Here is a 23,074-nt window from a genome sequence, read left to right on the forward strand (position 1 = left end):
CCCGCAGCCGCACCGCCAACTTTGCCCGGCTCCGGAGCCGCGGGGAGCGCTCCGAGGGCTGCGGGGGGGCAAGGGCAGTGGGCTGGCGCAGGGAGCCGGGCCGGAATCGCAGGGCGGAGACGCTGCGAGGCGGGGAGCGGAGCCGTGAGCGCGGAGCAGCGACGGGGAGCCGGGCAGGGGCGCGCCGGCGGGCTCGGAGCGAAGAGCGGGGAACTGAGCCGCGCAGAGCCCGCCCGGGCTGCGGAGGAGCGGCCGGGCAGCGGGAGCCGGGCAGGGCAGCATCCCACTGCCGGCGGGGTAGCCGGGCGGGGCGAGCGGCGGGGTCGGGGTCCTCCCCGGCCCCGCGGAACCGAGGGGGGCGGTCCGGGGGCTGAGCCTCCCCGCAGCCCCGGGGCGGGGGCGAGGCGGGCGGCTCCCGGCCATGTGTCGGCCGGGGGTGTGCGGGGTCCTGGGCCGGGCGTGCCTGCTGCTGCTGCCGCCCTGCGCCCTGGTGCTGGCGGCGGTGCCCGGCTCCGCGTCCCACCCGCAGCCCTGCCAGATCCTGCGGCGCATCGGGCACACGGTGCGAGTGGGGGCCACCCACCTGCAGCCCCGGGCCGCCCCCGCCGCCGCCGCCTGGCCCGGGGAGGCGTCGGGCGGGCGCGGGGCCGGCGGGCGGGGGGCGGTGGGGGGCAGCGGCGGCCGCCCCCCTCGCCGCGGGACGCGCTGCTGCTGGCCGTGGCCAACCTGAACGGCGTGCCCGGGCTGCTGCCCTACAACCTGTCCCTGGAGGTGGTGATGGCGATCGAGGCGGGGCTGGGCGACCTGCCCCTCTTCCCCTTCTCTTCAGCCAGCGCCTCCTGGAGCAACGACCCCGTCTCCTTCCTGCAGAGTCTCTGCCACACCGTGGTGGTGCAGGGGGTCTCAGCCATCCTCGCCTTCCCGCAGAGCCGTGGGGAGATGCTGGAGCTGGACTTCGTCTCGGCGGCGCTGCGCATCCCGGTGGTCAGCATCGTGCTGGGCGAGTTCCCCCGGCGGAGCCTGGTAAGGCGCCGGGGACACGGGGAGGGAGACAGCGCAGGGCAGCAGGGCAGCGCCCCGGGGGACGCTGCGGGAAGGACGGGCGTCGGAGCCGGGCAGGGGTCTCCGCGGGAGGACTCTGACCGAGGGAGAAGCGCTCGGACCCCGGGGCCGCCGACGTCGCTCTTCGGTCCCTCCCTCCTTTAGCACCCCGTTCCGCTTCAGCCCCGGGGTGGCCGGGGAGAAGCATTCTCTCTGTGGAAAGGCAGACAAGAACTCGGTGGCATAAGCGAAGTTGTTAGCCTGAAGCCATACACTTCGATAAGTTGTAGAGCCGAGAGCAGAAGCGGGGTCCGGGACATGCTTTGCATATCAAGAAAACGTTGTTAAGGGGGAAAGAAAAAAAAAAGGCAAACCGAAAAGCCCCGAACGGCTTTCCGAGTGTTTGTTATTGGTCTTAATGCTGTGGTCTGTGTATGGGCGCTGCAGGTTGGGCACCAGGTGACACTTCTCAGGGAAGTTGTTCAGTGTAACTTGACTTTGCATCGAGCTAAAGCGCCAGGATTTTCTGTAGTTCAGTTTCACTTATAGTTCATGCGTTGCTACTAGATCAGATTTTTGCTAATTCGAGTTGCCTAACTAAAGTAGTGGAAACTGCAGCCCATCCTTTTTGTTTGATTGTGTAGCTAAAATAGTAGAAATGGAATTCTGTGTTTGACAAAACTCTTAGGCAGGCACAAGTGGAAGTAGCATCAGGAGCTAAACTTTCTATCATGCAAAGATGGCAACTTAGTGTTACACACTCTGGAGGAAGATAATAGGTACAGTATTTTGAAACTGTGTGTTTGATGTCAGGAATCATCTTCAGGTAAAAGAGCTGGAAGAAAATGCTGCATTCTGTAAAGCCTGTGCAAGGGAAGTCATAAGTGGAATGGTACAAGCTACCTTTTAAGTACAGGATAAATAGTTGTTTTATGTAAAAAGAGGTAGCTCAACTTTGCTTTCAAAATGTAAATAGAAAAAAACATTGCCAAGTGAATCTGCTTTGCACAAACAAATACAGACCACAGCCTGCGTCTAATTTCTGTGGGTTTGGAGTTTTTCAATTTTTGTGTGTTTGAATTGTGACAGAAAAAGTAGAAAAAGTCTGTGTTAGGTAGTTCCTAGTCTGTAACTGGAGATGTGACTGCTGTATCCTGGTCTGAATCACAGAACGGTTTGAGTCAGAAGGGACCTTAAAGAAAATCTCGTTCCATCCCCTGTCATGGGCAGGGACACCTTCTACCAGACCAGGCTGCTCCAACCCTCATCAAGCATGGCCTTGAGCTTTTCCAGGGATGGGGCAACCACAGCCTCTCTGGGGAACCTGTGCCAGGGCTTCATCATCCTCACAGTCAAGGATTTCCTCCCAATATCCCATCCAACCCTGCCCTCTGGTATTTTGAAGCTGCTGCCCCTCGTCCTGTCACTCTGTGTTACGTCCTTGTCAAAACCCCCTCTCCAGCTCTTTTGCAGCCCCTTTAATTCAGCTAGGCTTCTCTACCTAAAAAAAACCCCACGTTACTCAGGTGTCTCTAGGTTTAAGCCAAAACTCAGGGGTAATCAGTGCTGCTGAATTATGCTATTGATGGTGCCAATAGCATCCAAGTTTGCTGTTACATCTGCCAGCCTTGCAGCTGCAGTCACAATGGTGCTGGAGTCAACAGCCAAAGCTCCCTGAGGGTCAAATCCTGAACCCAGGATTTGCTCTAGCTGTTAACATTATTTTATCTTCCATCTCAGAGAAGGGTCTAAGTTCACCCAAAGCTGCCCGAGTTCACAAGATGTGTTCAACGCATGCAGCGCAGGGTTAGATTTCATTGCTGCTTTCCACGGACTTCAAAGCTCCTGCTTAACTTGAAAGTCGTTCTCAGCAAGGACCCCAATGGATCAGTCTGTCCAAATCAGGACTTTGTTCTTAAGCTGACTTTAACTGGCATTGTCTTCAGTGACAGTGAAACCAATGCCTGGCACTAAATCCATGCTGAACAGACTCCGTTTTTCTTTTTTCTTTGGGCTGAGCTAAAAAAAAAAAAATTACTTTTCAAGCATCTTTGGATTTAAAAAAAAACAACTCAGTCTTACTCAAATGCCAACAGGCACTTGTATTCAAGCATGTTAGTCTCTCAAGGTTGTCTTGGAAGGGCTGACATCTTTCTGAAACTGTTTTTTTTTTTCATATTTTCACTTATTACATACCATTTCTAGGCTAATGCTGGAAGCAGTGCTACAGCAGCCTTGCCTTGCATACTTCCTAGAGTTACAAGATTTCCAAGAGCATATTGGACCCAGAAGTCCCTGGAGTTGTTGACAATCTCTGTTGCAGACAGGAATTTTGTGTTGTTCACAGTCACATACCAGCACTGACATGAAAATGAACACGGCACAGACCTGTCACCTTCCTGTCTCTATAGACCTGGAGCTGCAGATTGGCTTCTTCTACCGGCTGGCCATCTTAGAGGAGGCAGTTGTAAATGACGTCCTTGTAGACAAGGCAAATTTTACTGACAGGCTCAGCATACAGTTATCCAGAGAAGAAAAGAAAACTAATTTCTAACCGTGCTTCTGAATTGGCACTCCAGGGTCACCCCTCCTGCTGATGCTTGGACAGAGCATCTTTCCTCCCACAAAACAACTGCAGCATGCCCTTAGGAGTGCCTGCAGTATCTTCCTTCCACACACAGGCACGGGAGCAGACCCAAAACTTGTTTTGCCCTTGGGGAGCATTTTGTAGTGTAAACCTGTGAAGACCATGGCGAGCATAACAAACCCAGTATTCACTAGGTGCTGTGTCATACTGCTTCTCCTCAATATTGAAATCTTTTATTAGGGTGATCTTAAGGTAGTAATTCTAGCAAAGTCTCATATTCCATACTACAACAGGACAGGAAGATACACATGCGATGTCTTGTACTGCTGCTGAATGTTAATGTTATTATTTCATGCAGAAGTTTATAACAGGCAAATGTTCACTGGAATTGAAAAGCATGTTGATGTTGGAGCAAATATCCTCTAACATGGAAAAAAGCAGTGTTTAGAATAAAAGGGAAGGTAAAGATCCAGAAATCAAATACATTTCAATAATACTGCCTGTTTTCTCTGTGGTATTTGATGACAGTAATACTTCAGATGTGTAACATGAGAGGAAATATACAGTACCACAGATGGGCAGCTGCAGTCATGTAAGATACCTAGACAGTGTTTTCAAAAGTTCTGTGGTTGTTCAAGCATATTTCAAAATCCATTTCTCATTAAATTCTACCACCCCGAGGATAAAAAAAAAATCAAAGTCTTTCTCCATTACGTGAATGATCACAAGACAACAGCCATCACAAGGTGTGGTACTACACTTGTTCTGCCACAAAGCAGCAGCTTGTTCTGGAGGTTCAGGAGTGTGTTGGTTTCAAGGGAGGCTACACAGAGTAAAGTGTGACACACTTTTTTTCGTTTCATTTCTGTGATTTAATTGTTAATGTGCACTAACAATAAATCCAAGTGCTGTTGTGACCTGAAAAAATGCTGTTTACTTTTCCCACTTTACTGTCATTTCAGTAAATTTTCATACTCAGTAAGCAAAAGTAACAATTTAGCACTGTCATTCCACAAGGAAAAAAAAGCACTGGATTTCTTCACTACTAACACAAATGCAAATTGCAGTGAAGCTTTGACAGCTCATTATTTTGGAGAAAGCATCTTCACAAGCATTGATGCCACTGAGGCAAGGCTTGTCACCTTATGTATGTTTGTATCAAGAGAAGCACTCTATCTTTTGATTCCAAGATTGTCAACGTCATTAATAATTTTCCCATTGGATGGAACAGGAAAAAGATCCAGAGAACATGAAGCATAAATAAATACAGTGCTATTGCTTCTAGTAGTACAGCTCAGAGCTGAGAGTCTGGGAAGAATAGCCTGTAATATCCATTTTGTTGGTGATAGTATCAGAAACACAGGAGAGGTCATGTTTGCAGCAGTGTTCTCTGAATTTAAAGGAGTATTTTTAGTGGGTTTCAGATAAATCAGGACCTCTGATGTCTGTTAACATGAAAAGGAATCTTCTCAGAGCAACTAAACAGAATAAAGTAATTGCAAATCATCAGTCCCTGCTAGTCTGTGCTTTACCTGGTTTCTTAAAGGAACTGAAACTGCAGTGCTACTGATTACTGCTATGACTTCAAAGGTGTCAAAAGAATAAATAAACCAAATCAAAGGTCCAGATTAAACTGAATTTTCCAGTGAAAAGGAAGCTCAGCCTCAGAACAGATGCTGTAAAAAGAAACTGCCTAAAAACATTTAATTTTTAAATTTGTCTTTAAATGAATTAAGCACTTTTTTTAACAGCTTCCTAATTTATTTATATATATATATATATATCAATATCTATATCTATATATATATATATATCAGACTAGCCTGGGTGAGGAATCACAGGTCTTTTTGGAAATAGAGAGGAATACCACTGTGAATACGGTGTCCTCAGAAGTCATAAGACTGTACCCTGCAAGACACAGACTGTGCATTGCACCAGTAAGGGCAGGTAGAAATCACAGCAAAGGGACAGAGATGTGGGAAAGCTTCTGCCCAACTAAATGCCCAGAGACAATTTTTTCTTTCCTTCAGAGACAGAATTTAATTTTTGCAGAAGAGTGGGTTTGATTTTGGAGAAAGTTTTAATAATTCTGGTTCCCAAGGAGGGAATGCAACGCGCACGTTTGGCTGCGGGCTCTGGTCATTCAAACTGTCACTGCTAATCTGTCTTAGTCCAGATATGGGAAGCTTGTGCTACTTTCTGTGTAGATGAGGAATATGTGTTCAGTCTTTCCCTGTGGCCAGTGACCCTCCTCACCTGACACTGAGTAAATAGTGTGTGGCACTAGCCTTTTGTGTACTTCAGGAGGGTTTATAAGAAGGCTCTTGAGAGGAATCAAGGACAGAAATTGAGATGGTGTGCAAACAAATGCCCAGTTGCTTCTCTTCAGCCAGAGACCCCAGTGATATTTCCTCTATCAAAAATCTTTGCATGGAACAAAAAAAAGGGGGGAAAACCCCAAACTAGTCTATTTATTGGAGTTAAAGAGTTTAAAGAAGATCCAGTTAATCACAGCTGCAGCAAATCCCTTTTCAGAATGCAGGAAAGTGGTGAGAATGTTTAATTTCAGTTCTCCTCTGGTTTCTTAATTTCAAAGTCCCTTGGAGACAGAAAGAGCCAGAAGTTTGCTGTGATAGCACTCATTCTGAGCTGGCCAGTAACAAGATTTTCTCATTTCTTATGTCATGCTGATTCTTTGATGCAGAAAAGCTCAGTTAATATAAAATTCAGTGCCATACATGATGTTTATTTTGGGTTTGGTTCTTTTTTTTTTCTATTCTGGGTTTTCACAAAACAATGTCTTCCTCGCTGCTAGGTCTTTCATAACGCACTGCACAAACTCCTGTCAGTGATGAGTGATTAAAATATGACAGCGTTAAATCATTGATTATTACTTTGCTGAAGGACAGGCATTATCAGAAGAAACATCAAAGAATACTTGGCTTAATCCACTAAGTAAAAATTATAATTTTGCCTAGAATAGACAAATTTGAAGACAACCTGTTGTCAGATTCTATATGAGAACATAAGTTACTGTACTGAACAGATTGTTAACAAAGAAAAGTAAGTTGGAGTATTCAATATAATTTTCTCCAAGAATTTGTCCATGAAAGCCAGTGAAAGTAGAACTCTAGAAACTAGAAATCAATAAAAGTTCTTGTGATGTGTTATTAAATTTATATATTGTGATTAAATTCCAATATTACTTTTAAAAGTTCTCATTTAGGGTTTATTCAATAAATTGTTTACTATTTAAACCCATGAAATATTGAAAACACATAGTTTTATGACTTAAGACTGTTCTGGATCCAGTTACAGTTTTAAGCCCTCAAATGAAATGTTTATATCGTATTCTATTATTTCCCTCTCTGGATTTCCAATTAATTTTTAAATGTGAAAGAAAACCAGGCATAACGTGTCTAGAATTTACGTATTTATTGTAACCAGCAGAAAACTGGAAAAAGCAGTTTCTTTTAAAAAACCTGAATTTGCCTTCCAACAAAGACTCCAACTATAAACCCATGTTTCTGTAGGTCTTACTGAAGGGCTTTTAAAGAGTGGAAGGGTTGTCTTCTCAATTTGATGGAAAGAGAGAGTGCATTAGATCTCACAGCAATACAAATAGCTGTGCATTGCAGAGTTTGTTCTGAAGAGCTGAAAGCCAGAGAAAAGAGGAGGAAGAAAACAAGAAAAGGAAGCAAGAAAACTGGAAACATCACATGTCAGTGACGCAGGGGAAGAGAAGGAGAAAATAAGCTGAACTGAGAAAGAAGAGGTGCCCTTCCCTATGTCTTTATTTTTTGTGGGTATAGCAGCACAGAACAAGGGAACTGAATTTTGTAGGAAAGCACTGGACAAAGAGCTGGAGTCACCAAGCACAGAGAAGAATGGCTTGCCCAAATCAAGGTTGAATTCACAGGGCTCTCTTGATCCCTGGCTAAGAATAGTTACTTTCAGTGAGTAATGCTTGCCCAAAAAAGCATTCCCCCCGCCCCGCCCCCCTGCTCCACAATGCATTGTCTTTCCTGCAGAGTTTTTAGGAGACTGATTAAGCCAGCATCTAGGATGCAGCGATGGGAACAGGGATTAGTGTCAAAGGGTCAGATAATGGTTTATTGCTGTTGCCAGAGGGATGTCTTGCAAAGGGCGTGAGGCCTTGGTATGTTTGGGTGTGATTAATAGAAGCCTTTTTGCAAACTTCATGCTGAGAGTTATGATTAGAGTCCCTCATGATGGTTTGGGACCCAAGGTCAGACTGGTTAGGATTTCATAGCACCAGGTTACTGGAATGCATGCAGCATCATACCAGTAAGTACCCAGAAAAGGATTTCCTAATAAATGGGAGCAGGTTCAGGCACAGGGACTTAAGGATTGGAACTTTGGACATTAGCAACTGTACTTTGCTTCTGGTCTGGCCCTAAAAGACTCCACATTTTCCCCAAAACCCTGTCAGTCAGCCAAATTGGTTCTCACCACCACAGGGAAAGGATGTGCAGATGGTGGAAGTAGCAGAAGAACTGAGAGAAGGATTTAAGCTTGAGTAGGCAGCGCTGATAGATGATTCATTTATTAAGAGAGTCACACTCAAGCAAAGCTGCTTGTTCAAGGGGCTCCTCATCAGTGTGACTCAGAAGTTCACAGCCTGGCCCCAAGTGCTTTGCAGCTGTCACAGCAAGCTGATAACACTGCTCTTGGTAATTGTGGACAGCTTCATGAAGAACTGAGACAGGCATACCACAGCCATTGTAACATTACATGCTGCCCTTGTGTGGCATTGCAACCACAAGTTTGTGTGCATTTGGCCTTGAGACTTGGATTTGGCTGCAGAGTTCCAGAACTGTTCAGGCTTGATTGTTCACCCCTTAGACCTGAGCTCTGTGTGTCATTTCCCTGCAGTGCAGGTCCATGCAGGCACTCATGAGCATCTTCTATCCTTGGAGCAGAGGAATACCCTGCTGGTACAAGCAGAAAGCAGGTGCCACCACCATGCCAGGCTGCCACCCTGTGCCTCTGTGAGCTCTGAGTGCCTTGTCAGTGAGTGGGGAGATGATGCTGAACCTCTCAGATTCTCCCTCCCTGATTGGTGAGCTGGGAGAGCCCTCAGAAGCTGATGGGAAGGTTTCCAGTTGGCAGCAGTTTGGAAAGGTCTGATGTGCAGTTTAGTGCTGGATAATTAACTTTATCTGAAATGTTTCAGCCTGGGTGGCTGAAGGCTGCAGATAGGGGGGTGGAGGAGGAGGGCACAGGTGGGCAGAGGTGCACCCTCAGCTGACACTGAGCCACAGTAAATGGGGAAATTACTGTGATCATTCAGTTCTTATTATTATACAGGAAAAATCAAATGTTGGGGAGCTCAGAAGAAGCATCCACCATTTTTTCCTCTTCTATGGTATTTTTATTACTCTTTTTTCACCCGCTTTCTTCTGCGATGATGGTTTCTGAAGCCTGTTTTACAATGTGGAAAGTATTTGAAGTGGATTATAAAAATCTGTGAATGTGCTGCACAGGCATATTTTAAACTCTTAGTATTTCCCTGAAGGCATGCTATCCCACTTCCAGCTTCTTTAATACTGTGAAGGAAATGATTGCCCATGCTGTCTATACGACATTTTACAAGACTTTCTGACTTGAGACAGAGTCAAAAGACAAGACAGATCTTCAAGCATCAACTGACATTTTAAATATGAAGTTTTGCATTTGTTGCAAAGAAAGAGTTATTAGACATAGAAAATAATAACCAGAAAGAGCAGCTGAGTTATGCACTAGCCTCTCTCAATGATGCTACTGATAAAGCAGTTGCATTACACTCATTTTAATAGCATACTCACTCAAACTGGCTTAAAAAAGATCATTTTATTTTGCAAATCAGATGAAAAGTTGATATCATTGAGTTCACAGTTTGATAATTTTCTAGTGCTATTTTAGGTGAAAGCATAATTATTTATCACTTTCTGAGTGTGTAAGGCTCACTCATATGTAACTGCTTTCCATAAGAAAGCAGGTTTTTTTAGGGGTTTTCTGTACTCAGTGTAAGTGTCAGAAGTGGGAAAAAGAGATCTGACCTCTGTTTGGAGCTGCCCTCCTTTGGGAATATACTGAAAGTGTTTTAGGTGTGATTTACATTGTTTTAGTGTGCTAATACTACGGAGCTGATTTTACCCCTGCCTTAGAAGGGCAACAATATGAAGGACTTGTGTGCCTGGGTTTCTTCTGCTTAAGGCTTGTGTGTCACAGGTGATGAACTACAGAGGCAACAAATAGATACCCACTGACAGCCTTGATGGAAGCACAGGAAAATAATTACAGCAGAAAGCACTGGTATTTTTTGTTTAAGTGTCAAGGCACGAACATTTCAGGTGTCTCATCTTCTGTTGAAGGCCAGGTGGGATGGAGCTCTGAGCAGCCTGGACTGGTAGAAGGTGTCCCTGCCCATGGCAGAGGGTTGGAATGGAATGGTATTCAAGGTCACTCCCAACCCAAATTATTCTGTGATCCTGTGGTCTGTGAAAGTGTCTGGTGCAGAGTTCATGACCAGAGAAATGGTGAAACATGGCATAAGTGTTTCTTCCTCAGAGGTAATGGGGAGAGAAAAATCACCTATTAATCACCTCTATAGAAGTTCCTATCACAATGTATCAGTGTAGAAATATCCTGGGTAGGCTGGTATGGTTAGCAATACTCCTGTGGCATCTAATTAGGAATCTTACATCAGCAGTCATCACAGGGAAGCCAAACCAATGATTATTCAGTCATCCTTATGATCATCCTTTTATATACATGAATTATTTACAGAGTACAGTGTGCTTACAAGCTTGTTAATTAAAACCTCCTTTTTCACTTCAGTTGTATCCCTAAGATTTCTTCAGACCATCTCATCCTTCTAATGACTTTTATTTCATGTTCATTAAGCAATATTTTGTTTAATGTTTTCTTCCATTGTCTAAATTGAAAATCCCTCAGTGTGGAGTACTCTTGGGAAAGGATTCCTTCACAATGAGAGTTTGCTTTTTGAGAGATAGATGGGTGTGGGTCTGTTTTGGATATTGATGCCCACAATCCCCAGGAATGCTCAAATATTTTTTTCAGATGCTCTGTTATCTATCTACTCTTCCATTTTCAGTGTGGCATGCTCATTTCATCCTTTCTTTATCTTGCTCATTGGTCTTTATTCTGAAGTCCTGTCTTCCACTGTAGGATACTACAGATCCTGGACTTACAGAGTCTATGAACTGCAGAAAAAGACTGCAAGGCTCTATTGTGATACAAATGATCAGCAACATAAATTGCTCATCACTCACTGTTCATCTGCACTGAAGAGCACCAAAAATAAGGCACTTATTTATAAATAGCTCAGCCTGCTGGATTCCAGTGAAACACAGTTTTGTATCTTCCCACCATTTTGACAGTGCATATAAATATGTAACATGCAGTTATGTGGAAGTGAGCTGTGCCACGATGTCCTCCTGGGGTGTTCACAACCCTTACAGGTTTGTAAGTGGCAAATTTAGACACATGGTGGGATGCAGCAGTGCCACATGATTAGCAGAAGAAAGATGCTCTGTTTGACAGGGAATGGGAGCTTGTTGACCAGCTCATACTGCCCTTGTATTCCTGCCCAGAACTGTACCTTAAGAGGAAAATGAAGTGAGAATTCACAGTGAATAATACATCTGATAATCACAGACATCTTATTTCTCTGCCTGAAAACCACCTGAAATTTTTGGAACAAGCCAGAACAAAGGAATGGCAGCATCCCAGAGTCTTCCAAAACATCTATGGAAGTACTTCCTTTTACTTCACTGGCTTTGAGTAAAGACCAGCTCAAGATACAGTTTTGGTTGTTTAGCTAAGCCCATGATTTTTCCCCCCAGTCCAATAAACACAGGAACTGGTGATGTAAATGGAATCTGGAACTTGCAAATACTCCAAGTGTTTGGTTTTGCTGTGCATTTTCTATAAGCATTTATCCTAGTGTAATTTGATTACTGAAGTATTCATGAAAAGGGGAAAATATTCTTGTTGAGGAGAACAAGAACACCTAAAGTGAATGCTTTCAGTGGTATGAGTGCCTGCATGATGTTTGTGGTGCAATTGACATAATTAAGAAAAAAAAGTATTCATTTAAGTGTGGTATTGTTTTACTTTGAATGAGGAACTAGTCCAGTAGGATCTGTGGTTTGTTGCTATGATGCTAAAAGTATATTCATAAGCAAATGAATATACTTCAGACTTCTGTCAACTCTAACCTTTAATTTTACCTGAATTTGACTTATTTTCACCAGAGAGTTCCCACCAAAAATCCTATAGAAAGCAATTCACTAACCATGACTGAGAATAATTCAGACAATTCATCTTTTTGTGGATCCATATTATGCTGGCACTGTGAGAGCAAATGTATGTCTTCCGAGAGTCATACAAAATTATTACAATTTTATTGGAGAATAATAAGCAGAAAAATGGCTTATTATTGTCAGTAAGATCAGGAGAAATGAGTCTGGACTCTGACCACTGAACAGGGGGCTCAAATGGGAAATTCATTCCCCTTCAAGGCAATTAAAAGCACAGGAAAATACACTGGGCTGAGTACTGGCATGGCTGCTGGTCTACCAGTCCAGGCATGAAGAAGTCCAGAAGTATTTCTGTGCTTTATCAGAAGTCTCCTCTGGAAGATTAAAAGTTTCCAGGGAATTACCCATGACATGTTGCCTGTCTGTAAACAATGACTGCCCAATGTGACACTGATGTGGCTGCGCCTGAAAATGTTTTGTGGTGCTGTGGCATCCTTTAACAGAAGATTCTGTTTTCTTGAGTCTCCCTTTGTTGCTTTTATTTTCAATGCTGGCTGAGTGTTTCACTCCAGTTTGCCAGGTGCCTCATGGAGCACTTCTGGGGTATCAAAACTTTATTGTGACAAAATTCAATTCAGCTTATAGTTTTTCACCTCCTTTAGTTCCATCCCAGGTCACTGAAGTGTGTGGAACTGTAATTCTGCACATTGCTGCAATAACTGTAATACATTCCCCATCCCTGGAAGTATTCAAGGACTGGCTGGACAGGGCTTGTAACAAGCTGATCTAGTGGGAGATGTCCCTGCCCTTGGCAGGGTGGTAAGGTCCCTTCCAACCCCAATTATTCTTATCTTAGATTAACCAAGACTTGCACTCAAATGCTAACATCATGTAAACAAGGAAAACTGAAATGTGGAAAGAAGTAAAATCCTGATATTCCTGTGTCTTCAGGGAACATCCTTTCTTTTTGTGGCAGTTTTTGCTGGAGGTTCTCTCTCCCTGAAGTAGTACTGTTTCCTGCAGAGAGAGCGACAGCAGTTTGCAAGCTCTTGCCAAACTCTTAGGAGCGGTGATCTGTCATCCCTTCCTCTCAGGTTGTCTGGGGGAATTAGATACTCCTCTGCAACACTCCCCCTTGTTTGGAGCGTTAAAAGAATTGCGGTGCCAGAAATAGTCACTGCGAATTCCTTGTCCCCAGGCTTTGGTTCACCAGACTCTGCAGAGTCATCGTGGATTATTGTTTGGTTTTGCTGTGCATTTTCTATAAGCATTTGCATGGGGATGGAGAGACGCAAACATCTTGCAGAGATTAGTGAGACGTGACGCTCCCTTATTTTGTCAAAGGCGCTTATCCGTGTTAAACTCTCGGGGTGCGCCTCATTTTCGCTGGTTCTTACCCTCTCCTTCAGGAGGATACAATCACCCACTCAAGGAGCAGAAATAGTGCATGACTAACTATGTCATGGAACAAATGATTAACACTAAGTAGTTTGTGCAAGCTGTTTGCAAACAATCCACGTGCCGACAATTACGCTGGAGCAATTTTGTGAATACCTAACTCAGTGTGTTTTGCATAACTCAAGACTGGCTCCCAGATCATTAAATTCATAACTTCTGTCTCGTTTGCTAAATTCATGAATATAATTATTTCTTCTAGCCTGTAGAACTTGTAGTAGATTTTACTGTGTTAATTAGTCTTGGTAACACCGGACTGGCGAAGCTGTCGGAAGGATGGTGGCTCTGATGACTGAGGAGCTGTTTAAAAGAAGTAACAGCTGCTGTGTTTTTAGAGTTGCTAAGTCACTTGCAAGTTAACTTACAAGTTTTTAAGTGCAGAGGAGGGCAGGCTACACAGGCAGGTCCGTTATTAATCTGATGCTCTCAGATTCTCAGTGACACAAATAAAGATGTTGTTTGTCCCAGCTGCACCCGGAAGACCCACAGACCCGACCACTGGCTGCCCAAGTGCATAAAAACACTCTCAGAGTTAATTTCTGAGTGCTGAGAGCCTCTTTGTCAGCTGGAATAGTTCATTAGCTGTCTTCAGGGCCAAAAAGCTGGCCTGTAGGGAGCGTAGTATGCATAAGCATCGTCCCATGGATCAGGGCAGGGAGAACTGAGCCATGAGGAAGAAAGATCTTGTATGCCTGTAGGAATCTCAAGCACAGACAAGAGTTTATTGATTCATTTGGTTCAGAATGTTTGGGAGCCTTTTGACTCACAGAAATGTGCGGCCCAAGCAGATGCTAAAGCTTTTAATAAATTAACTAAATGCCCAATGTTCTTGGATAATTGGTGCTCTGCAATGAGTGTAGTGGCTTTTCAGCTGTCACAAAGTTTTTCAAATCCTGCATAAATCTAAGGAGGACGTACATTAATTTTTAAGAGAGATAATAAAATACTATTTCATAATAGGGTATGGAGGAAGTGTAAATTTTAAGGAATTGCAACAGAGAAGATATAACCAGTATCAAAACTAGATTCTATAGGCCTTTGTCATAATTTCCATGCTGCAAAGCATTCTTCCCATCACTAACATCTAATCCAAGCTATTAAATTGGTACTTTCATTATTTTCTCATAAACAAGGTCAACCCCTGTTAACCTGCCACAACAGTTTTTTCCCCTTTCCCCTCAAGCAATGTAAGGTACACATAAGTTTTTACATAAATAGGTAGGATGAAGAACTCTGTTTACAGAGAAGTTGAATTGCTCTTTAATTGTGTTTCAACAATTTGTCTATCTTCTTCTAACTATCTTTTTCCTACAAGTGTGTTGAACTTCCCTACCATGAAAGGTCTTGCCTGGTAAGAGCAGTATGCTGAGTTATTTATGGATGGACACATTGCTTAAAGCCTCAGTTACCACTGCTCCACTGAATCTAAGCATGATTCAAAGGAAGGATTAATATGTATGATTCATATTTCGTTGTTACTTACAAATCTTGTGCAGTCACTTCATTCTTGGTCCAAATGACTATGATCGGTGCAGAGTGAAACCCAACTGGTAGCAGTAGTCATGCAAGTATTTGTGTGTAGTAGGGAGGTGAAGGTGTTGTGTATTTTCTGTCAGGCATTTAGATGAGCCCAGAAGACTGAGTCACAAGTAGGAGCTGTAAATGCTCACTTGATGATCTTGCACATTATAAATCCAAGAGTGAGACAGGGATGGCTGATGATTTTTGACACATTCTCCCAAACCTTCCCATAATACTGGCTGTAAACCACTTTCTGCCCTCTGAAATACCTACTACAGCAAGATCTGGCTTCATGGCTGTATCCAGGACTCTTTTGGAAGACTGTGGACGATTAGTAACTTGCTTATCCCCTTTAAACTAATGAGGAAATCACAGTACCAAAATACCCATAGACGTGGGGTCCTGATGAGGGGATTTTGAGTGGGATGTTGGAGCAGTATTATGGTGCAAATACCCAAATTACTTAACAATACATAAATCGCTGTTACTTCCTGTGGTTTTTATATATTGAGGCAGCTGTGTCTAGCACAGCAAAGTGGAGATTTCAGCCTTAGATTTTGCTTCTGGCAAAGGCTTGATGTATTACTTAATCTGTTTTTTCCCCATTTTTCCCTCTGATCTGTGGCTGTGTAAAAGGCCGTGAAGTATTTATTAAGATGGGGGAGAAGCCTGTTGGCATTGCGTCCCCCTGGGCACTGTGGAGGGGGTTATCCCCACTTCACAGTGGGTTTTGCTCACTGAAATTAGGCAAGGATCTCAGACTGGATGGTTCAGGTTCTATATTCAACAGCCAGACGGTGCCTCTTCTTCCTCCTCCTCCTCCTCCTCTCCTGTGTGCCTGGTAACGGGCTCTGAGCAGTCACACACTTTAGTGGGTCGTTGCTATAACGCTTTATTGGAAATTCAAATGCTTCTGCCTTTGGGGGCGGGGGAGTGGGCGCCTCTTGATTAGAGGATCTTGCCTGATTTTGTGGTTTGCACACTCAGAAAAAGCAACTTCAAAACACGGCCACAAAACTTCTACATGCTGCCTTGTCTTTCAGGTTTTTGTTTGTTTGTTAATGACAGTGTTTTAAGTTAGTATTGGGAATTAAAAGTAGGGAGCAATGGTTAAAGCATTTGCAGTGGGACGAAGCCACTAGGCTTAGGTGCATTTTCAAAAGTTCAGATTCCTGTCTTGTGTTGAAAGGTAGTAAGTCTGCAGCTGAGGACCTTACAAACATCACAAGTCCCAGTTTATTTGGGTTTGCTCCGTGCTGAAGACGGGACCATCACTGCCTGATTAGTGAAAGGTACCCAGCGAGCTGAGGCTGCCCAAGCAGGATGAGACCCTCTGACCCTGGCCAGCATTGTGGGCTTCAGGTCAGCAGCAAGAGGCATTTCAAGTCCACTCAGGACAGCACATTCCAGTGGCCTGCGCCCTTTGTCAGTTGCCTGCATCCCATCACATGGAGACTGTATTTGTTTTTAAAGGAGATGTTTGATTTTATTTTTCCCCACTCATCCTGTACCCTGAGAGCCAATTTTAACTCTTTTTTTTCTAATTTCCCTTTTTTTCTAATTAAATTCTTGGTGTATTAAATAAGAAACCTCAAGTGAAACTGTTTAAATTCTGGTCCTGGTTTTAAGCCAAGCCACGTACACCCAAGAATTCACCTTAGAGCCATGTTTTTAATGCCTAGCCTCAGAAAGATGAACTACTAACTTAATCTACCCTGGCCTTATTTAATAGAGTTAAGAGATCAGGCTTTGCAAGCTTAATTCTCAGCTTTCTTTCATACAAAAAAATCAATATAGAACAAAATGCCCTTGTAGCTAAAATTAATCCTGTGAAACATGCCTGGTGCAAGGCCCAGCAGAAGAGGATGCAATGATGAGCTGGTGCTGCCTTTCTGAGGAATGGGACATGGGTCAGCATTAGTTTCCCCTGCTGTATATTGCCATATACAGCTATCATTCCAGGGGTGCCCTGTGGTTCACTGATGAGTATTTCTTTGACAGGCAGAAGAAGAAGGAAACTTCTTCTCAGGGACAGAGCTGCTGAGGGTATGGGGTATGCAAATGCCCAGGAAGGGTTGAAAACACTTTCAAGCCATGCTGTAATTGCACTGGTGAGTGAAAATGGTGCTCCATCAGATTTTATTCCTTGCTGCAGGTGTTACTGGTGAATATAATCAAATTGGATTAAATGCTGTGTGCATACACCAGGTACACCCCAGAAAGGGCAATAGCTGCTTCTGTAAAATGGGACCAGACTCCTTTTACCATCACAGCATGAATCGGTCTTCTCCATACCCTCTCTTTTATTCTCCATTTCCTTCCAGAATTAATTTCTTCTTGTTCAGTCACTGTTTTGCATATGCCAAAAAAGTGAAGTCATACAGAAGGAGTACTCACAGCCTGTCATGCCTCTTAAAAAGCAGCATTTTCCAGCAATATGCTACAGGATGTTCATCTTACTGATGGGAAGGTGGAAGCTGCTGAAACAGGGCAAAGATGGGAGTGGTGGTTCAAGAGCCCTTTATGCTGAGGAGCCTGGCAAGGGTGACGTGCCAAGGAGCCCAGTGTGGAGCAATGCTTGGCAATGTGCATCGTAATTACAGCTCTGGCTGCCAAATTCCCTGTCAGCTCTTTTGTGCTGTGTTAGCACGGGTCCTCAAGAGCAAGGCATGCAAGCAAATATTGCACTCAGCTAATGTAAGCTTTAGAAACCCTTTCTATGTGCAAAGCCAGGAATTCATTGTTAGCCTAATCGAGGTCTCAGCACTGTTAACAAAGTGATATTGTTGGTCTCAGTGATGTAGGGGAATTATGAAAGTGCCATAGCTCATTCTCAGAAACAACAGAGTTCAAAATGTTGTAGTCAGAATCCCTGCATCTCTAGGATCATCCTCTGGGTTCCCAGATCTTTAGAGAGAGAGAGCACGTGTGCCTGTGTGTTTCTGGGGGCTGGGGGTTCTGACTGGCAAGTAATCTGTGTTCCAGGATTTCTCAAGGCAGGAGCATTATGTTGGCTTTGAGAGTTTCTCCCACTTTTGGTCTCTTCTATATATTCATTAATGCTGCCTGCATGCCTACTGTATTTACTTGCCCATTCCTCTTTTGTTTGCAGTTCTACCTTATGTCCACATTTGTGGTATGTGGTACGTTTTACACACTGGGTAGTTGTCGTTTGTTCTGTGTAAATCCTGTTCTACTCAGTTCTCAAGGTTGCAGTCTCCTAGTGACCACTAACTGACCACTGGTGATTTTTAGCCCTGTCACCTCCTGGTGCCATTCTGTGCTGGCAGTGGTGTTTTTTGCTGTTACCTTGTGATGTCACTTCTGACGATCTTCAATATAACCCTGTTTGGTTTTTATTTCATCAGTCTTCGAACTCTTATTTCTCCATAATCCAACTCACATTTTATTCCTGCAGCCTGGTCACACCTGTATCTTTGATCTGGGGTTGTAGCTAATCACTCTAAAAGGCTAAGGAGAGTTCTTCCACTAGCAGACACACACACACACACACACACACACACACACCACACAGAGAGCACCCTTGTATCTGCTTAAATAGTTTTTTTCAAGTTAAACCAGCAGCACTAGTGTGTTACCAAAATTTCTTTACAACAACAGAGTCTTCCTCTATCACACCTCAGATGTGAGGAGCAGGGACACAAACTTCAGCAAGCCCAAAGAACTTGTAGTATCTGCTTCAACATGCTGCTGCTGTTTTGGCTCTGCTGCTGTCAAAAGTTGAATTGCTTGAATTTGGGGGAAAAAGCCCCTCCCCTGTGCATTGCCTGAATAACAATGGGAAAACTCAAGACTGCCTGCTTCAGAACTCTTTTGAAACGGATCTCTTTGGACTGATAGTCAGGATGTGCAAAGCACCAGTGCTTGTGAGGTGCTTCTCTACAGAAAAGCACTCAGGTATCCCTAAACAGCTTGCTGAAGGCCTTTGATTCAGTAGAGTGCTGTTTTTTCTTAAGGGTAGGATTAAATTCTGCTGAACACCATTTTACAGCTATCCAGGCCCATAGTGGCAATCAGAAGAAACCCCAAAAGATGTTCTCAGTGGAGCAGCTACTGTGGTTACAGGTGTGGGAAGACTTGTAGTGGGGCAGCTCCTTCTGGCAAGCCCTCACCCACTTCAGTAGTCCATTCTGACCTCCACACACAGCAGCTCCTGGCAGCTTTTGCTCAAATGTTTGCAAGGGCCTTTTGGACACTGATGACAATTCTGTGGCATGTGGCAGTGAACACCATAGACATGGACCCACCACTTCCTCCCACCTGAATTGTACTGCCATTTGAAAGAAATGTCATGGAGAATTGGCACAGCTCCCCCATGTCTGTCTGTAGAAGTCACCACATGCCCTTTTTTAAACTATAAAGGGAAATTTTAGGGAAGGTAAAACTCTTCTGTCTCTTGGATCTGTTTGAAATGTTCTTCATTGAACTTTGAATGTTGGATTTTTTTTTTCCCTTGCTGAAGCAAAGAACACCTTGAAGTTTTTAAAGTAATATTACCTAGGATAATTTATAAGTGGCTATTCAGATAAATAATAGACCCTACTTTCCAAGAGCAGCTGGAAGTTCATATTTTACATTGCCTCCATGACCTTGTAGAGAGCTGTACATACTCAGATTAGTTTGGAGTATTTTTGTGTAACATTAGAGAGTGTGACTTCAAGTCATGTCTGTCTGGTCTAATAAAAGAAATAATTTTCAAGACAAACTAAGTCAAAATTTAAATTAAGCTAACTCCTGTGGTATAGTGATTTTTAAAATCAACAGTCAGTGCATTTTTAGGATTTGCATGTAAGCATTGCCTGGATGGATGCCAGGCTTCTTTTGCTGCAAGAATCAGGATAGCTCTGGCTAGTCTAAGAAAGCTTACTTTCTAAGCTTTTAAACCCTCTGCAAAAAAATGGTCTTTAGTCTGGGTACCAACCCAATATGAAATTATGGTCTTGGTCAAACAAGGGTGTATAAGGAAAGTGGTGGACAAGAGAAGGAAAAAAGGAATTTCTGACATAATCTCTCTGATTTTTGGTCCAAAGCAGGTCTATGATTTTGTTCCCCAGAGAACCAGAAGTCTGCATAGCAGCTGAGGGCAGAGCAGGTTTTTTGCTGCAACGGGATCTCACCTCCCCTCCGGAGCAGTCGCGGGGCTGGGCAGGGACTGGGATGTGGTGCAGAGCGGGCAGGCACCTCGGCAGCTGGTCAGGAACGGGAGCACGACTTCCCACAGTCTGTCAGCTGCCAGCACAAACTCCTTCTTGAAGTATTGCTGTTTCAGTAGAGCCAGCACACATTAAAAAAATAAAATAGCATTTCCTAGCACCTTGTCTCATAGCATGAAATGAGGTAGTGCCCACAGACTTTAAGGGACTGAGCTTTAGGCCTAAACTTTCTAATTTCAACCATGGAAGAAACCAGTCCTCCTGGTCTTTGGATCTGTGGCATCAGCTTGCTCACAGTTGCTGTTGAGCTCTGTTTTAGAGCTGTGAGTCCCCACGGTGGCACTGCAAGCCAGGAGGAGTTTTTTCCTTCAGTGGAACTTTCTCTGATGTGATTACATAGCCTGTTTTCTCTTTTGTATTTCTTACCAAAAATGTATATTCTTACATATATATGTAAGGACTGCCTTTGCCCCAAGAGTCACAGGGGAATAATATTTTCTGTGTGTTGTTTATTTTTACACAGTTAGCAAAACAATGTTCACATCTATGCTTTTAACTCTGCTAATGTAGCTATTATAATGTCAAATAAAATGTCACCGTGACTATGCCTAATTAGCATTACAAATTCAGTTGAAGAGATAAATGACCAGATCCTTTAGGGTGCAAGTTAGCCCAGCTCCAGGCGCTTGTGCTGCAAGATTTACAAGGATGGGTCTGCAGACTGATGAAATGGAGGCCTGGGAAATGCTGCATTAATGAAATGCAAACCATGTTTCAGCTGTTAAATGAACCTGCTCTCTCAGGTGTCTCAGGCAATGGGAAAAACTGCTCTGGCTGAGATACAAAAAGCAAATCAGTAGTTACAGTCTCTGCTGATGGACAGGAGAAGAGACACATCAGACTGTGTACAGTTTAGTGTTCCATGAATGGGTTGGGCCAGAGCCCACTGAAAGTCAGTGGAAAGACTGTCAGCATCTGATCCAAAGGCAGTTAGTAAGAAATTAAGGATTTGAGGCCTGTTCTTTATGTAAACAGTGAAGTCAGGTGATTGTGGCTGGTTTATAAAGCCGGAATTAGTGATGTCCAATAAAAATTAAGCACTCGTGGACATAGAAGATGTTTCTGCTAGTGGCACTGTGTAAACACATTACTAAAAACAGACAGCAATTAGCATTATTCAAATCAGGTTAAATTGTCTGTCTGTGTAGTTTGAAGAAAAACCGATGCAGATCACCAGTCTTCAATGGCAGCTTAAAGTCAAACTTAAAGACATTTAAACTGAATTTCCTTGTGAGCTTTAATTGTCATTTTAACTGAAATAGTCAAACTCTGCTAAAGTCAAAAAAGAAATTTGCCCAAGAACTTTAATAAGTGTGGAGCGGAGTTCAATACACAGGTGAAATCTCATACATCTCTGTTCTGTTATTACCATGAAGTTGTACACAACTAAATTATCATTTCAGTTGACAGAAACTTTCTCTGTGAAATTACATTGTCTCAGAAATTAGTACTGAACGATTTAATTAATAGTGTGTAGAAGTTCTTCATTAAAAAGCAGTAATTGTTGACTTTGAAGAGAGAAAAATCAACAAGAGATACGTAAAAGCATTAAGAACACAGTAATATCAAAGGCTGTCTACAGAAATGTGGCTTCTGTGTATTTTTCTTCAACTGCAACCTACATACAAATGGCATATAACTATCAAAATATAATTAGGAAGGCATTAAATCCAAACATCTCCAAAGAAGCATTCCCTTCCCTCAGTCCCAGTACAAAGGAAACATTGATTACTCTTCCTCTCCAACACCTACAGGGATGTTCTCATGGTGTGCAGGGAAAATTAGCTGAAACCTAAGCAGAAGTAATGCCTGGTGTGACTAAGTTTTATGTACGCTACTCTGTCAGAAAAATTCTGAAGACAGTTTTGCAGTCCAATACTCCTAGTAGAGAAAAGAGACTGCAGCTTTTCCAGGGCTGAATGTTTATCTTTCAAGCATCTTAGCAGAGAATTTAGCAGCTAATAAATCACAGTGATGATAAGTGCTTGTGTCAGTGCATCTGTGGGCACCTGAAGGTGATGGCTGAAGCACAGATGGTCTCACTTTGAGGAGCACTTCTACACGCAGGCTCAGTCCAAGCCAGGTTATCCCAAATAACACCGCTGTTCAGGAAGGAGGAGGAGTGTCTCAGCATGGGAATGGGCTGTTGGACCATGCTGACACATCCAGGTATGCTGCACATAGGACAGAGATCACAGTGCTGGAGCTCCTGAGGACTAATCCTGTGGCTGTTCTGTAGGAGAGTCCAGCCCTGCTCGTGAGAACTCCCAGTTAGGTGGAAACTGCCTTTACCTGCGTTGCTGAACAAAACTGCATCCATTTTCCTAGCCCTGAGGCAGAGTTCTACCATCTCTGGACTGTGTGTGCTTGGGGAGCCCAGGGTAGTGCCGAGTGATCCTCGGGTGTGGGTTTTCATCAGTTCAGAGTGCTTTAATACAGGAAGCATAGTTCTGTAGAAGAGCAGAAGCAGTCTCATATTTCTGAAACTCCACATGTGCACTGGGTTTGGCATGAGGACATAGTGATCTTCAGAGAGCTAAACCTGCTGGGTGAGCTGGAGAGACAGTGCTCACACAGTCTTATCCCTACTGGGATATTGTGGGTACTCTTATTCCCCAAATGTGCTGGGACCCTAACAGCCAGTGCAGGGTGTGAGAGGTGCCAAAACCAGACCCAGGACAGGGTAAGCTGTACAAAAGCTGCAGTTTGTTTTTTGCTTCCTGGGCTGCTTGATGCTGCAGTATGGACAAAGCTGTTACTGCAATCATCTGTCACTCTCTGCTTATTTTTCTGCATCTCGTAAATTTCTTTTGTTGATCCCTGAGCCCATCCTGTAATAGCCACAGTACTGTGCTTGAGATGTTATCCTTCTGAAATACTGAAGGTGTTTGCTGCTCCTTGCACAGGTATGGTCAGATTGTGTGCTGTCCTTTGGATGTGTACAGAGT

At 43.7% G+C, this 23,074-nt stretch overlaps 1 protein-coding gene across 1 annotated transcript in view; it reads left to right on the forward strand.

Annotated features, from left to right (window-relative positions):
- Positions 1–393: 393 nt before the first annotated feature.
- Positions 394–23,074, forward strand: part of LOC120502676 (glutamate receptor ionotropic, NMDA 3A-like) — a 67,238-nt gene continuing 44,557 nt past the window's right edge. The window contains 2 exon segments of the mRNA XM_039710273.1: positions 394–656; positions 659–1,023. Coding sequence (XP_039566207.1) covers positions 422–656; positions 659–1,023 — 600 coding nt within the window. The 5' untranslated portion in view covers positions 394–421.

Source organism: Passer montanus, unplaced genomic scaffold, assembly GCF_014805655.1.
Source record: "Passer montanus isolate IOZ18808 unplaced genomic scaffold, ASM1480565v1 scaffold229, whole genome shotgun sequence".
In the NCBI taxonomy this organism is placed as follows: Eukaryota; Metazoa; Chordata; class Aves; order Passeriformes; family Passeridae; genus Passer; species Passer montanus.